Source organism: Podarcis vaucheri (genome assembly GCF_965113315.1).
Source record: "Podarcis vaucheri genome assembly, chromosome: 2".
NCBI lineage: Eukaryota > Metazoa > Chordata > Lepidosauria > Squamata > Lacertidae > Podarcis > Podarcis vaucheri.
In genome coordinates this window covers 114,004,969-114,022,816 of record NC_138760.1, presented here as the reverse complement: position 1 = coordinate 114,022,816, position 17,848 = coordinate 114,004,969, and the positions used below count along the sequence as shown (strand labels likewise).

At 43.6% G+C, this 17,848-nt stretch overlaps 2 protein-coding genes across 2 annotated transcripts; both read left to right on the top strand.

Moving 5' to 3' along the window:
- Positions 1 to 1,850: 1,850 nt before the first annotated feature.
- On the top strand, positions 1,851 to 2,840 carry LOC309527511 (putative olfactory receptor 2B8; the record flags this gene model as incomplete). Its single annotated transcript, XM_082214337.1, has 1 exon — positions 1,851 to 2,840. One exon carries the CDS (start codon positions 1,851 to 1,853, stop codon positions 2,838 to 2,840), a length of 990 nt encoding a protein of 329 aa, XP_082070463.1.
- A 13,064-nt stretch (positions 2,841 to 15,904) lies between these two features.
- LOC309527510 (olfactory receptor 2G3-like) lies at positions 15,905 to 16,867 on the top strand (the record flags this gene model as incomplete). The annotated part of the gene is made up of 1 exon (XM_082214336.1): positions 15,905 to 16,867. One exon carries the CDS (start codon positions 15,905 to 15,907, stop codon positions 16,865 to 16,867), a length of 963 nt encoding a protein of 320 aa, XP_082070462.1.
- Between the last annotated feature and the right edge of the window lie 981 nt (positions 16,868 to 17,848).

Genomic DNA, 17,848 nt, shown 5'->3' with positions numbered 1-17,848 from the left:
TTCGAACATGCATGGTGGAAAACTCTGTTGAATGAAATTGAACACTAGTGAGGGCTCATAGAATCATCAAATTGTAGAGTTGGACCCACAGGACCATCTATTAAAAACCAATAATTTTGAAAGTTGTGTGTCCTTGTTTCTCAATCTGATCCTTACATATGGCTTTCTGGTCTTTCATGCATTGTGAGTTGCCATTATTTTTATTGATTATAGTTTAGTAAATCTTTATTATACAGTGGTACCTCGGGTTACAAACACCTTGGGTTACAAACACTTCGGGTTACAGACTCCACTTACCCAGTAGTACCACCTTGGGTTAAGAACTTTACCTCAGGATGAAAACAGAAATCGCGCACCGGTGGCGCGGCACAAGCGGGAGGCCCCATTAACTAAAGTGGTACCTCAGGTTAAGAATGGTTTCAGGTTCAGAACGGACCTCTGTAACGAATTAAGTTTGTAACTAGAGGTACCACTGTAAGTATTACGTGTAAACTGTTTAATTATTATTTGCTGATATTTAAGTTTGCCGTTTACTTATTGAATATTGCTATATTTGATGTAAGTTGTTTATTTTAAAGTTACGTTTTTATTATGGTTTCTTTGCATTGGATCAGATCGTTATTAGGTGTGCAATCTTTGCTGTCTATGTTGTGGTTTCTTCAGCTTGTAAACCGCCTTGTGCATAGCAATATAGAAAGGTGGCAGGCAAATTAAAAGTGAAATGGAAATGAAATGAAATCTAGTCCAAGCCCCTGCAATGCAGGAATATGCAGCTGCCCCATATGGGAATCAAACCCACAACCTTGGCATGGTCAGCACCACACCCTAACCTTCTTTGGCAATCACTCGTAGCCAAGTAAGATTGTCTTCCAACAAAAAGAGCCTTAACAGTGAGTCTGCAAGAGACTGTGGAAGCCAATTCCTAGATCCACACGTCCTTCAACAGTGGAGACATAGGTTTCCGGGCGGGAGTTGATCATGGTGAAGGTTTGCCATACATGCCTTCCTCTTAGCCCTGAGTTCATGCATCTTCAAAGTCCACGTCACTTTTGGTAAGGGCTGTTCTCCAACTGGAGCGCTCGCAGGCCAGTGTTTCCCAGTTGTCAGTGTTTATACTACATTTTTTTAGATTTGCCTTGAGACACTCTTTAAACCTCTTTTGTTGACCACCAGCATTACGCTTTCCATTTTTAAGTTCAGAATAGAGTAGTTGCTTTGGAAGACAATAATCAGGCATCCGTACAACGAAGTTGATGTTGATGTTGAAGAATCATTGCTTCAACACTGGTGAATCCAGTACACTGATATTAGTTCGCCTGTCTTCCTAAGTGATGTGTAAGATTTTTCAGAGAATCTTTTGAGAAGTTGGAGATGGCGTTTGTAAGTGGTCCGTTTCACAAGCATACAGTAAGGTTGGTAGTACAATAGCTTTGTAAACAAACTGAGTCATCAAGCCTACCTAGAGGCACTGAAGGCTGCCTCCATTGCATCCCCATTGTGCTGTCCAGCACAGCTGTTCCGGGTATGGAGATGACAGCAGCCCGCTAACTATAACTTGGACCAAAACTTTAGAGGCCAGAGCTCAAGTGCCAGTCCAAGTATGGAAGTCCTATGAGAGGTGGTGGACCCTCCTTCCTTGGTGGTTCTTAAGCAGAGGTTGGATGGCCATCTGTTGTGGATGCTTTAGTTGAGATTCCTGCACTGCAGGGAGTAGGACTAAATGATCCTCAGGGTCCCATCCAACTCTACAGCTCTCTGATTCTTGGAGAAAGCACAATCTCCCAGCCAAATAACCATTGCTTCCATTTGCTGGTTGTCTGTGATTCATTAAGGTCTCCTTGATGTTACAGATGATGCACAGGGGAGCATCACGGGAAGAAGGCAACCAAAGCTACCAAGGAGAATTCATCTTACTGGGAGTGGCTGACCGCCCACGCTTGGAGATGCTGCTCTTTGCCATTATCCTCACCTGCTACGTGATGACCCTGTTGGGAAACACGACCATCATTGTGGTGTCGCGGCTGGACCCCCATCTCCACACCCCCATGTATTTCTTCCTCAGCAACCTCTCCTTCCTTGATCTTTGCTTCACCACCAGCCTCGGACCACAGATGCTGGTGAGCTTCTGGAGGAAAAACAAGTCCATCTCCTATGGCGGCTGTGTGGCTGAGATGTACATCTCCCTTGCTTTGGGCTCCACAGAATGTGTCCTTTTGGCTTTTATGGCCTATGACCGATATGCTGCAGTCTGCCATCCGCTGCGCTACACTACCATTATGAACCATTCTTTATGTTTCACAATGGCTGCCATCTCCTGGGTTAGTGGCTTCAGCAATTCACTAGTGCAGACGGTGTTGACATTTAGGATTCCACGATGCGGAGAGAACCGAATAGACCATTTTTTCTGTGAGGTGCCCGCCTTTATCAAATTGGCCTGTGGGGACACCTCACTCAATGAGGCTGTCCTCTTTTTTGCCAGTGTGGTCATCCTTCTGTTACCAGTGGGCCTGATCACTGTCTCTTATGCCTACATTGTGGCAGCTGTGTTAAGGATCCGCTCAGCTGAAGGCAGGCAGAAGGCCTTCAACACCTGTGCTTCCCACTTGATCGTGGTGTCGCTGTTTTATGGGACGGCCATTTTCAGTTACCTCCAGCCCCCGTCCAACTACTCCCGCGACCGGGGCAAGTTGGTCTCCCTTTTCTATACATTTGTTACCACCATGCTAAATCCACTAATCTACACCCTGAGGAACAAAGAGGTACACAAAGCTCTTGGAAGGGTAATGAAGAGACTCCCAATAGCTCCTAACTTTATTCATCAGTTCAGTCTTATCTTTTAATAATAAAAAAATCTCTCATTAATCATCTGTATGATTCCCCTTTCTGTGGAAATCTGTCGCTTTTCTTGGTCCTATATTAATGAATGTTTCTTTTGTGAATGTTTTATTGCTGCTATGATTACTGCTATCTTAATGATGCTTTAATATTGTTTTATTTAAATTTACAGAATTTTTACAGAAATTTACAGAAAGGTGGGGTGGAGATGTTGAAAATAAATAAATCTTTCTTTCTTTCTGTTCTGGCCCTTGCTTCTTGACAGAGTACTCCAATTCAGGTTTCTGTTTCTAACAAAATATTTTATTCACAGATTACTATGATACATAGGCACCACAGCAGACAGGAGATGGTAGTGCTGCAGCAGGACATTTATCTGATATCTAGCTCAAGCCCCCTTTTCTCTCTCTCCCATAACGCCAGAACTGGTGGACCTCAAACAAAGCTGACTGTCGAAAGATAAAAGAAATTATTTCTCCTCAAAGCGCATATATAAATTTTGGCGCCTGCTCCCACAGGAGGCAGTGATGGCCACCAACCTATAAAGCCTTGTCTTCCATGCTTTTCTCCAACACTCTTTTAAAAGCTATCATTGGCTACTAGTCACGATGACTATTTTCTACATCCTCTGTCAATACGTTTCTAGAAGATGCAGGAGGATAGAGTGCTCTTGTACTTGCTAGTTTTCCAGAGGCATCTGTGAGATGACTAGATGGGCCTCTGGCCTGATCCAGTAGGCTCTCATGTTCTTGATGTGCTCCTAAAATTTCTCTATATTGAATAGATATTTTTAGAGATTGCATTTCTGCTTATTGTCAAGAGGTTTTCACCCCACAGTACACCAAGGGGTGGGTTTTCTCTGATTGCAGAGGGCAGGCCACCTTCTTCCATTTTTGACACTCTAGAATTTGTAGACCAATATTTTAGATTGCAGCATGGTTAAAAACATTTTCCATTAGGAAATGCTAAACCCCTTTTGGTTAAGTATTTTTGCTGCTACTCTGGGCTTCTTACCCGCTCATAAAAAGTTGAATAGTTCTTCCCATTTTTTGAAGTAAAGTTTCACTCACCTTCAGTGGTATATTTGACATCAGTAAATAGGATTTGTGTATGTTCATCTTTATTACTGAATTCCTAGCCATCCAAAAAGTTTCACATTTCCCCAATTGCTAGATGTTTACTTCTTTCTTTAATTTATTTGTTATGATTAAACATTACTACACATTCCAGATTAGTGGTGGATTTATATCTGGGCATCCGCACATATTTGATGTCTTGGAATGTTTCCCCAATAATACTGCAGTATTGGCATCTAGAGGGCTGCTTGTGTGCTGTAACACAACAAAAACAGAAATCAAACCGGAAGCTTTACGATATAAAAAGTTACAAGATTTCAGCAGGAGACTACATGGCATGCACTGAAATATGACATGCACAGAAACAAAGCAGCATGTCTACCCCAAATATTTGCAGGTATAGACAGTATTGAAGGTGGGATCACAAAGATAAACAATAACCTGTCTGGATGGCCACTGTGAGAGAAGGATGCTGTGCTGGTCATTGCCATGATCCAGAAAACTCTTCTTATGTTCTTATATATGCAATGTTATGCACAGTCTTTGAGCAGTGAGAGATTCCAGTGGTTCCTGCCTTTACCCAGATCTCCAGTTGAAGGTCAGCAGAGACTGGTATCTTTAGAATATATGGTTTTATTTACACATATATATAACCTGAGCACAGGATGGAGGAGCTCACAGCACTAATACCACTAAATCTTGCTTCCTCATTTAGTTTCCAGAGGAACCCCAAAGTTCAACACACAGAGCAAAACATGTCTCTCTCTCCAGTTTACACAACCAGGGACGTCTTTACCATTGGGTGTAGTGGCGCAGCGAGCCAGGGCACTAAGCAGTGGACAGCACTAGGCGGAGAGTCCGGGGAGAGTCCAGGGAGGGGAGATTGGGGAGGTAAGCGAGGCGGAGCGGGGGCTTGGTGTCTGCATGCCTCCAGCACCCATCAGAGGCAGGAAGGCTCCAGATGTTTTCCCGCAGTCCGGAGCTCTCTCCGCTAGCTCCACGACACACCACCTCCCCGGCTGCGTGGTGTGTGCTTGCATCCCAAGCTCTGGGCATAATAAATGTGACTCTACCACCGCTCCCCCTGTCCACTCTACCTCGAAAGATCCCTGCACTCGAGGTTACACGCTGCAACTACTGCTCGCAGCGCCCCTCCCTCCTTCCCCTGCTTCTCCACCGCCTTGCATGGAGCCTGCCTCCTCCCGCTGCCCCCACCAACTCTGCACTCCTTCACACGAACCGCATTTCCTTCCCCTGCCCAATCCCCTCCCAGTCACACTCCCCCCCTTCCTCCCCAAGCAAGGATGGGGCGACTGCAGCTGAGTGAGCGTGCTTCTCTGCTGTGACGACATGGGTGGCCCAGCTCGCTTCGCCTGTCCCTGCCCGGACGAGACCCCCGCCTGCCTCCCATGCCATCCCCATCATGCCGGGCTGCCCAGCCCCGCACCATGATCCTGCCGCAGGAGCCGATGCCCGGTCGCGCATGGGCAGCGCGGGGCAGTAGCGCGAGGGCGGGAGCAGCCTTTCCTTAAAAAAGGTCTACAACTCTGGGAAATGGGGGGGGGGCCCACTGGAGGGATCTTTGCACCACGGCACCAGATATGCTTAAGACAGCCCTGTACACAACTCAGGATGTTGTTCTTCTATGTACCACATGGGTGAGGTGGCAACAGGAAGGCAACTGTTATGTATCCACTCAGTGGATTTGTAACTGGCTGACTGACCGAACCCAAAGGGTGCTCATCAATGGTTCCTCTTCATCCTGGAGAAGAGTGACTAGTGGGGTGCCACAGGGTTCTGTCTTGGGCCCGGTCTTATTCAACATCTTTATCAACGACTTGGATGATGGACTCAAGGGCATCCTGATCAAATTTGCAGATGACACCAAACTGGGAGGGGTGGCTAACACCCCAGAGGACAGGATCACACTTCAAAATGACCTTGACAGATTAGAGAACTGGGCCAAAACAAACAGGATGAACTTTAACAGGGAGAAATGTAAAGTATTGCACTTGGGCAAAAAAAACGAGAGGCACAAATACAAGATGGGTGACACCTGACTTGAGAGCAGTACATGTGAAAAGGATCTAGGAGTCTTGGTTGACCACAAACTTGACATGAGCCAACAGTGTGACGCGACAGCTAAAAAAGCCAATGCAATTCTGGGCTGCATCAATAGGAGTATAGCATCTAGATCAATGGAAGTAATAGTGTCACTGTATTCTGCTCTGGTCAGACCTCACCTGGAGTACTGTGTCCAGTTCTGGGCACCACAGTTCAAGAAGGACACTGACAAACTGGAACGTGTCCAGAGGAGAGCAACCAAAATGGTCAAAGGCCTGGAAACGATGCCTTATGAGGAACGGCTAAGGGAGCTGGGCATGTTTAGCCTGGAGAAGAGGAGGTTAAGGGGTGATATGATAGCTATGTTCAAATATATAAAAGGATGTCACATAGAGGAGGGAGAAAGGTTGTTTTCTGCTGCTCCAGAGAAGCGGACATGGAGCAATGGATCCAAACTACAAGAAAGAAGATTCCACCTAAACATTAGGAAGAACTTCCTGACAGTAAGAGCTGTTTGACAGTGGAATTTGCTGCCAAGGAGTGTGGTGGAGTCTCCTACTTTGGAGGTCTTTAAGCAGAGGCTTGACAACCATATGTCAGGAGTGCTCTGATGGTGTTTCCTGCTTGGCAGGGGGTTGGACTCGATGGCCCTTGTGGTCTCTTCCAACTCTATGATTCTATGATTCTATGATTCTATGATATCACACTAAATCTATAAAATACAAAAAAAACACAAAAAACAGTTCTCACACCCAGGCCCTTAAAAAACAGAAAAAGCAAAACAATTCCAGATCAAATCAGATCAATCAAACAAGACCATTCCCAATCCATGTAAAATTAATATAAAAGCATATACTTCTCTTCAGTCCTGTCCTTTCCTTTTCCCAAAGGTGGTGGGAAGTAAGAGTTAGTCCAACTTTATATAAATCCAAGATGTACTTCTAAATTAAAAGCCCAAGTCCAAATTCAAGTCCATGTAAACTGTTCTTTAGTACCGTATTTTTCACTCTATAAGATGCACTTTTCCCCTTCTAAAAAGTAAGGGGAAATGTGTGTGCATCTTATGGAGCAAATGCAGACTCGATGGCTTCAGTGAAAGCAACGTGAAGCCAGGTCGGTGCGCACCAACCCCTCTTGCTCTCCTGGCTTCAGGGATAGCAAGATGAGCGTCACAGCCCCAGAGTTGTCCGCAACTGGACCTAACAGTCAGGAGTCCCTTTACCTTTAATACCACTTTAAACAGCCATGGCTTACTCAAGGAATGCTGGGTGCTGTAGTTTAAGTAGGGTTGCCATATTTCAATACACGCCCTTTTTTTGCCAAATCTTTAAAAAAATGAAAATTGCCAAAATCTACACTACCAACATGGGCTGCCGCACATCCAGATTTTCCCAGACATTTCAGTGATTTCCCGCCCCAGCACTGTTTACAAGTACTAAATACTGACGGTGTCCAGGAAATTTCGGACGTATGGCAACCCTAGGTTTATGGTGCTGAAACTTTTTAGAAGACCCCTGTTCTCCTCACAGAGCTACAGTTTCCTACAGAATCAGACAGCATTTTTAAAAATTAGTAATCTACTGTATAGACCACAGCAGCAAATCAGATCCACTTTCCCCTTCCCAAAAGCAGCAGCTCAAAGCACCTTATGAACTATGAAAACAAGCATTAAAAATAACAGAAAACATTATTATTATTATTATTATTATTATTATTATTATTATTATTAATTTATTTTATTTCTACCCCGCCCATCTGGCTGGACTGCCACCATTAGTTGCCAAACCAAAAAGCAGCATCAAGGAAGAAGAACATAAAGGGTCCAAATGAAGAATCAATAAACCAACAGTTAATAACTTTGCTGAACTTGCAACACAATTTCCACAACTTGGGCACAATTATAGCAGTTTCAAGTACTTTTGCAAATGATGAAAGAACTCTGACGAAAGTCGCCTTCCCTGAGGATGTCATGCGAGTGGCAGCTGGCCTTTGGGACTGCATGTCTTAATAGGGAGCCTGCCTCTAATTGTTCAGCTTGAAGTTTGAATCCCTGAGGCTCCGTGATGTGCAGGAAACTGCCTTGCATTGTCCATTAGATTCTGGAGACGCAGCAACCACAGCCCCTTCCTCAGTAAGATCCCCATAAAGCCAGCTCCCTTCCCCTCCAATGCCCTGCAAGAAGTAGGCTTATGCTGTGGGAGGTCTCTAGGTACATGTAGTTGGGGTGCGATTCTCAGCCAGAATAGCAACGATGCTGGGGTGAAGTAGACAAGTTGCGGGGAGAGGGAAGATCCAGCTTCTCCCTTTTATTTAATCTTTGAGGCTCTACAGCTATCTTTCCAACCTTTCTGACAGTCTATATTCGTATCTGTTTCCATTCTCCTGATCTTACTCTCTCGCTTTCCCACCACAAACACACACACAAAGAATGGACACTTCCTCCCATCTAATTTCTAACTGCATTCAACTCCTTTCTCTCACCTCTTTTTTCTATCACAAGTAAACACATTGACATTTAATTCATTATAGTCTATAATCCTTGGACTCTTTGCTGGGAACATAGCATTTCCTTTCTTCATATTCCACATCTATCATCCATCTTTCTATCTGCCTGCCTGCCTGCCTGCCTCTTTGTACGTCTCCACACCTGTCTGCTTCTCTTTGCTTGACTTTCTCCTTCCATGCTGCCAGCCTCTCCCTCAAGCCAACTTCTGCCACAGAATGTGATCTCTGGCCATAGCTTCCGGACCATAAAAGCCTATCCAGAGTGCATCTGTTGATGGGAGCGAAGCCCCGAGACAAGCTGACTGCTCTGGTCTCCTACAAGTAGCAGGACAAATACGGATTCATCCCTGGAATAGAAGCAAAAGTTGTATCCTTCGTCATCACACGAGAAAAGAAGTGGAAGAAGGGAAGGCGATTGTTACGAAGACAGAAGTGAGGTTAGGAAGGGGCCGACCCAGCAAAAGAAGAAAAACTTTGTATTAGAGTACCAATATACATGAGATGAAAAGGAGAGCTGAGATTAACTGGCGTTTAGTTTATGTCTTTCGATCTATGGGAAGCAGCCTTTTCCTTCATGCAGAAGTGAGTACTGAAATTTGCTTTATTTACTCCTGCCGGAAGTTTCTAGTCCTTGTGGTTTTGCAAAATTTTGTGCCAATAGGCTTTTACATTTGCCTCCCCAGAAAAACTCTTTAATGCATATTTGTTCTGATTTGCCCTCATGGTGCTCTCTGAGCGGTCATACCCAACCCCACTTTTAATACAGTTTGTGCCTGCAGAAGCTTTTGGATAGTCATATGAGTCCCAAGCAGAGCACAACCTGAAACATGCTGCTGAAATCCTGTAACTTCTTATACCACAGCTGTTCCAGTTTACTTTTGTCCTGCTGCATGTGGACAGCAATAACACACTAGCGTTGGGGAAGCATCGCAGAACTGAGGGCTCGTCAACACTTCCGCTTGTCCGTTGCCTAGAAAGAGCAGTTTTCCCCAGGAGAAAGCAGCGGAGCAAAAGGAAGTGTGGAGAAGCCCTAAAGCAGGATAAATCCATTACTAATTCACTGTTGGGGGGACGCGGGTGGCTCTGTGGGTTAAACCACAGGACTTGCCAATCAGAAGGTCGGCGGTTTGAATGCCCATGACAGGGTGAGCTCCCGTTGCTCGGTCCCTGCTCCTGCCAACCTAGCAGTTCGAAAGCAGTTCAAAGCGCAAGTAGATAAATAGGTACCGCTCCAGCGGGAAGGTAAACGGCATTTCCGTGTGCTGCTCTGGTTCGACAGAAGCAGCTTAGTCATGCTGGCCACATGACCCAGAAGCTGTACACCGGCTCCCTCAGCCAATAAAGCAAGATGTGCGCCGCAACCCCACTGTTACTGTGTCAATAACACGTTGCAGAAGACACATGCAATAACACACCCTTCTAGAAGTGTCCTCTGTTGATTTTTCTTTCTGGGCTCCCCCACCCCACAACTTTCTTATACATTCCTTGTTTGAAGTTGCTCTATCCCTTGACTGTATTGTTTCCATTTGTCTTTTTCTGCACCTCGTTCTGTTCTACAGAACTGTGGGAGAGTCGGAAACCAGAGCAAAACACAGTTTTCAGTATTTATTATTATTGTTGTTCGTTGAATTTGTATACTGCCCTTCACCCAAAGATCCCGGGGCAGTTCACAACATAAGAACACAAAATGAGAATACAAAATACCAGTACATAATAAACCAAAGACTAACCAATAACACCCACAAAAAAACACATTTAAAAAGCCATAACAAAACCCAAATAAGCCCATAGGAAGTCCACGGGTTGAAAGCTTGGCATATTAATCCATGTCATATTAAATCACTTTGAGATGTTTTATAGGAAGTGATTCACTAATTAAATCGTCACCATCACCATGCTCCTTTATTTTCAGTCCCTTTCCTAATAATTACTGGCACTGAATTGTTTTGTCTCTCTCTTTTTATTCATTACAGCACACTGAAATAATAAGTGAGCTTTCTGATATGGCCCCAGGATGTATAGGGAAAACCTTGGGAGCCCACAGCCCCATTCAGACAGCGTTAGCAGGTTTGTGAAATTCAGACCACTTTGCCCTGGTATGCATCACTTTAGCCTTAGCCTGAATTTCGCTTGCTCTGCTGTTGCCTGTTTAGATAACTTTGGTTTCGGAGCTCTTCAGAATCTGAGACTATGATGAATAGTTTACTGTCATTATTAGAAAACCTGACTAGTTCAAGTTGCACCCTTGACTTGCTTATGAATCATTTAAGTAAAAGTAGTCTCTCTCTCTCTCTCTCTCTCTCTCTCTCTCTCTCTCTCTCTCTCTCACAGACACACACACACAATTTCATATTTTAGAATATTCATTTAAACAACTTTAAAATATCAATGACTTCCCTTAATACTTAATATCTTAATACTGCCAACATTTTCAAATGTACACAATTTTCACCCATATATTCAATAAACATTTTCCAATCTTCTTTAAACGTATGTGAGGGGAAAAGCAAAACCCCACAGCTTTCTTGCCCCCACAAATTGTCAAATTGGGTTGCAGACAACAAAGTTCTACTCAGAGTAGAGCCAATGAAATTCATCAGTGGGTCTACTTTGAGTAGGAATAGCAATACAGACAGTTGTCTCCCCTTGATCTCTTGGGTTTTTTTAACCAGTAACATAATCCATAAGAACAGTGAATCTCCACCAGTGAGATCTGCAAGCTTCATTTAGGTGCTCTGTGGGGTTGTTCGTATTAAGTATGAATATTGCATAGATATAAATGAATATGAATATGGTATATTGATAAACATATAGATATTGTATATGAATAATTGTACTTTTATTCTATGGAATGCAATTTGTAATACAACAAAATAGAACACCAGAAATTAAAACAATGAAAATCCAATTAAAAATCACACAGCATCTACTACAGCACTTTACAATTTGTTACAACAAGCAGAAACATAATTAAGGGTCCACCCATACCTTGTTTAATGTGGAATGTGAACTGCTTGTGTGAACTGCAATTCCCCTACCTCCATGCATCATTCCCCAACTGTTGCTGTCCCACACTTTATCTTCCCTAAATCAATGCAGCTCTTGTACTTGGATTTTCAAAGCATAGGCAATATCCAGTTTTGAGGACGGGAAAGTGTTGGATAGCAGCAGTTGGAGGAGAATGCTCTCAGTAGAGCATGAGACGCAATCTCAGGGTTGTGGGTACATTTATTAAAGATCACAACATAAAGATCACTGCATGTGGTCCCTTTCATGTACCCTCCAGCATTTCTCCAATGAAAATAGGGGCGTCCTATTCAACAACAACAACAACAACAACAACAACAACAACAACAACAGTTTTACTATTTATATCCTGCTCATCTGACTGGGTTGATCAAGCCACTCCCAACATATATAGAAACATAATAAAACATTAAACATTTAAAAAACTTCCCTATATAGGAAGGTTCTAGGATGCCGTTGGAGCATCGTGCCTCCTTCCCAAAGCCCAGCCCTCACTTCTCTGGCTTTGGGAAAGCAGAGTAATAAGTAAAGTTTGCCGTTTACTTATTGAATATTGCTTTATTTGATGTAAGTTGTTTATTTTAAAGTTACGTTTTTATTATGGCTTCCTTGCATTGGGTCAGATCGTTATTAGGTGTGAAATTTGCTGTCTATTTGGTGGTTTCTTCAGCTTGTAAACCGCCTTGTGCATAGCAATATAGAAAGGTGGCATGCAAATTAAAATTAAAAGTGAAATAGAAATGAAATCTAATCCAAGCCCCTGCAATGCAGGCATATGCAGCTGTCCCATATGGGGATCAAACCCACAACCTTGGCATGGTCAGGACCACACTCTAACCTTCTTTGGCAATCACTCATAGCCAAGTAAGATTGTCTTCCACAAAAAGAGCCTTAACAGTGAGTCTGTAAGAGACTGTGGAAGCCAATTCCTAGATCCACACGTCCTTCAACAGTGGAGACATAGGTTTCCGAGCGGGAGTTGATCATGGTGAAGGTTTGCCAAACATGCCTTCCTCTTAGCCCTGAGTTCATGCTTCTTCAAAGTCCACGTCACTTTTGGTAAGGGCTGTTCTCCAACTGGAGCGCTCGCAGGCCAGTGTTTCCCAGTTGTCAGTGTTTATACTACATTTTTTTAGATTTGCCTTGAGACACTCTTTAAACCTCTTTTGTTGACCACCAGCATTACACTTTCCATTTTTAAGTTCAGAATAGAGTAGTTGCTTTGGAAGACAATCATTGCTTCAACACTGGTGATCTTTGCTTCATCCAGTACACTGATATTAGTTCGCCTGTCTTCCTAAGTGATGTGTAAGATTTTTCAGAGAATCTTTTGAGAAGTTGGAGATGGCGTTTGTAAGTGGTCCATGTTTTACAAGCATACAGTAAGGTTGGTAGTACAATAGCTTTGTAAACAAACTGAGTCATCAAGCCTACCTAGAGGCACTGAATGCTGCCTCCATTGCATCCCCAGCACAGCTTTAACACGTATGGAGATGACAGCAGCCCCCTAACTATAACCTGGACCAAAACTTAATTTTTTTATAAATAATATTTATTAAAAGTTTAAGAATAAAAGAGAAAAATAAAAAAGAGAGAAAAAACAATACAAATCAATACATTACAATACATTAAAAAAGCAAAAGACACAATACATCAAAACAAAATCAAAATCAAAAACAGTTAAAAACAGATCTATAATGGGAATTGGGGTTGCTTGTGCGTAAACTGCAAACTGTTCCACGCTGGTTGTATAGCTAAACCTTTCCCTGCTTTGATAGCCCTTACAACGCGACTGCCTCAGTTACTGGCAGAATCCGTCAGTGGGCGTTTCCTAAACTTCTTCCAACATAAAATTTCCTTGACTCCAAGTCTCCTCCTAGATTCTCTGCGCGGAAGCTTTCTGCGCAGCATAGGCGTCCCAATCGGAGGTCCTGTGCTCTCTCCGTTGATTTCACTGGAAGAGTCTCGGAGCCTCTCCTCCACAGTACTCTCAGCCTCCCCTTTCTTCCTGGTGTCCCCTGGATTTCCTTCCCCAGCGGAAGCTCTCTCTCTCTCCTTGCTGGTTCCCTCCCCTGCATCATTGGGGAGCCTTACCTCTCCTCTTGTCTCTGATGGCAGTTCCCTGACAAGATCCAATATTTCCATATCTTTATCTTTCATTAACTTCTTTCATCGACCTCCTCACACCTCCCTTTTTGTGTTCTAGTTATTAATTATTCCAGCAAATTCTTTCCATCTTTCACTATTTTCTGTCATTTAATTATCTTAATTTATTTTAACCTTATCTTACCATTAAAACCCTAAAACTTATTTATACTTAGCTCCTTATAACATTTCTACTAAAGCCATATAATTTCATTCCAACATTTTTCTAACACTCATTAATTTTGCAACATTTCTCTAAATATTTTTTTTAAAACCTTTTCCCCCCAATCTTCCTCCACCGTCTCTTCTCCCTGGTCTCGGATTCTGTCAGTCCTTTCTATCAATACCATATAGTCCATCAACCTGGTGACCTTCTGTCCGAGGCTCTTAACTCTCTTCCATGTCCCTTCTGCAGATCTTCTTCATGTTTATACATGCACTTTACTTTATCTTCTGCTGATCTTGTTCTTAATTTCCTTCTTTTGGCACTGAGGAGTAGATCTCGGGGAAACTCCAACCTAACAATGTCTTTATTCCTTCTCGACAGGTCAGCCCATTCTCCATAGTCAGAACTAAAGTCCAAAAGATATTTCAGAGCGCGGTTCTCCCCCTGACCCAAATCCAGTTCCCAAAGGCCAGAGCATCCCTGCATAGGAGGATCTATCCAACTTTCCTTCTCCAATCCAAGCAGAGCTCCATCCCACCAAGTCTGGCTTTCTCTAGATTCGATCATAAAGGGCAACAGCTTATGTTCATCAAATTGCCTCTGTGAGGCCAGGGCTCTCTCCACTTGAATTACTTGAGGTTCAACAACAACATTCTCCTTCGTCTTCTCCACAGCTTGCCATGTCAAAACAGATTCCTGGGTCAATTCCTGAGTATTTCTGTATAGGTATTCCCTTTTTGTCCCGACTCAGTCATTTTTTGTCCCAAATTGTCAATTGTAATAATCCTCACACCCATCTTCTCGTGAAGCTGTTCCAATAGAGCACTTGTCTTGCAAAATGCAATCACTAAGGCTTCTTCTGTCAACATTTTTGTCCAAGGTCAGACTCTGATTCTCACGCTCTTTAATCTCTGCAGCTGGAAAATTCCCCAGCTCCACTCCTGCAACAGTTTCAAAAGTTCCCTCTAGGGGAAACAATTTCTATTTGTATCCATCCTTTTAAACGCAGATCCAGCGACAGAGTTAGTTTCGATTTTCAGTTACTTTTTTTTGCTCCTTTTTAAATGCAAAAGGAAACAATGGAAACAATATATTTATCTTATTTAACTATCTGTCAACATACGTTTTATTCACAGTCAATGAACTTTCTCAAAACGTCAATCTTACTGGCAGCCCGTTCCCAGGTTCGAAAAGGTGGTGATTTATCTTTCTTCATTCTCTCTCCTGCAAGCTTAAACAATCTAGAATTTCCCCCCTCTTCTCCTGCTTCCAAGGGGGGTTTAGTAGTTTCAACCGATGGAGATTTAATCCTTTACAAAAGACTTTCCAGGCTTTAGCTTGCAACGTCTTTGCTTTCAATTTATTTACAAAAGAAGAAGGCGGACTTCCTGTTTGAAGCCTTCCCGTTTCGATGCCAAATTAAGAAGTTTAAAGATCCAATTTTCCGTTCTACTCACGGGTTGTTGTTTAGAGTCCAATTGTCCACAGGAAAAAGTCAGTGCTCTCCGGCAACAGCAATGCGGCTTCACTCCGTGAAAGAAGCAGTCGATTCGAAGCACCACGCCGCTCACCCCACGTCGCTCCGGATCCCCGAAACTGGGTTTCCCCGCCAGTAGGGGAGGTGCAAAAGGTGCCAGCCGAATCCCACGTCCACAGACTTCTCCCGCCTGTGGTTTTTAGTGGGTCTCCGCCTCGCCGTGGCAGTCCAGACCCTGATTTCCACGGAGCGGATTCCTCCAGATCAGAGGAAATCTGCCATTGCCGGAGACGGTAACCCGGAAGTATAACTTGGACCAAAACTTTAGAGGCCAGAGCTCAAGTGCCAGCCCAAGTATGGAAGTCCTATGAGAGGTGATGGACCCTCCTTCCTTGGTGGTTCTTAAGCAGAGGTTGGATGGCCATCTGTTGTGGATGCTTTAGTTGAGATTCCTGCACTGCAGGGAGTAGGACTAAATGATCCCCAGGGTCCCATCCAACTCTACAGTTCTATGATTCTTGGAGAAAGCACAGTCTCCCAGCCAAATAACTATTGCTTCCATTTGCTGGTTTTCTGTGATTCATTAAGGTCTCCTTGATGTTACAGATGATGTACAGGGAAGCATCACGGGAAGAAGGCAACCAAAGCTACCAAGGAGAATTCATCTTACTGGGAGTGGCTGACCGCCCACGCTTGGAGATGCTGCTCTTTGCCATTATCCTGACCTGCTACGTGATGACCCTGTTGGGAAACACGACCATCATTGTGGTGTCCCGACTGGACTCCCATCTCCACACCCCCATGTATTTCTTCCTCTGCAACCTCTCCATCCTTGACCTTTGCTTCACCACTAGTGCGGCCCCACTGATGCTGGTGAACTTCTGGAGGAAAAGCAAGACCATCAGTTATGGTGCCTGTGTGGCCCAGCTCTACATTTTCCTTGCTCTGGGCTCCACAGAATGTGTCCTTTTGGCTTTTATGGCATATGACCGATATGCTGCAGTCTGCCATCCGCTGCGCTACACCACCATTATGAACCATTCTGTATGTTTCACAATGGCTGCCATCTCCTGGGTTAGTGGCTTCAGCAATTCACTAGTGCAGACCGTGATGACATTTAGGATTCCACGATGTGGAGAGAACCGAATAGACCATTTTTTCTGTGAGGTGCCTGCTTTTATGAAATTGGCCTGTGGGGACACCTCACTCAATGAGGTTGTCCTATTTTTTGGCACTGTGGCCATCCTTCTGTTACCAGTGGGCCTGATCACCATCTCTTATGCCTACATTGTGGCAGCTGTGTTACGGATCCGCTCAGCCAAAGGCAGGCAGAAGGCCTTCAATACCTGTGCTTCCCACTTGATTGTGGTGTCACTCTTTTACGGGTCAGCCATTTTCAGTTACCTCCAGCCCCGATCCGGCTACTCCCGTGACCAGGAAAAGATGGCCTCCCTTTTCTATACATTTGTCACCACCATGCTAAATCCACTAATCTACACCCTGAGGAACAAAGAGGTACACAAAGCTCTTGGAAGGGTAATGAAGAGAATCCCAATAGCTCCAAACTTTTAATAATAATAAAATCTCTCACTAATCATCTGTATGATTCCCCTTCCTGTAGGAATCTGTCGCTTTTCTAGGACCTATATTAATGAATGTTTCTTTTGTGAATGTTTTATTGCTGTTATGATTACTGCAATCTTACGATGCTGAAATATTGTTTTATTGAAATTGTTTTAGAAAGGTGGGGTGGAGATGTTGAAAATAAATAAATCTTTCTTTCTTTCTGTTCTGGCCCTTGCTTCTTGACAGAGTACTCCAATTCAGGTTTCTGTTTCTAACAAAATATTTTATTCACAGATTACTATGATACATAGGCACCACAGCTGACAGGAGATGGTAGTGCTGCAGCAGGACATTTATCTGATATCTAGCTCAAGCCCCCTTTTCTCTCTCTCCCATAACGCCAGAACTGGTGGACCTCAAACAAAGCTGACTGTCGAAAGATAAAAGAAATTATTTCTCCTCAAAGCGCATATATAAATTTTGGTGCCTGCTCCCACAGGAGGCAGTGATGGCCACCAACCTATAAAGCCTTGTCTTCCATGCTGTTCTCCAACCCTCTTTTAAAAGCTATCATTGGCTTTTACTAGTCACAATGACTATTTTCTACATCCTCTGTCAATACCAGTTTCTAGAAGATGCAGGAGGATAGAGTGCTCTTGTACTTGCTAGTTTTCCAGAGGTATCTGTGAGATGACTAGATGGACCTCTGGCCTGATCCAGTAGGCTCTCATGTTCTTGATGTGCTCCTAAATTTTCTCTATATTGAATAGATATTTTTAGAGATTGCATTTCTGCTTATTGTCAAGAGGTTTTCACCCCACAGTACACCAAGGGGTGGGTTTTCTCTGATTGCAGAGAAAAGAAGGCCACCTTCTTCCATTTTTGACACTCTAGAATTTGTAGACCAATATTTTAGATTGCAGCATGGTTAAAAACATTTTTCATTAGGAAATGCTAAACCCCTTTTGGTCGAGTGTTTTTGCTGCT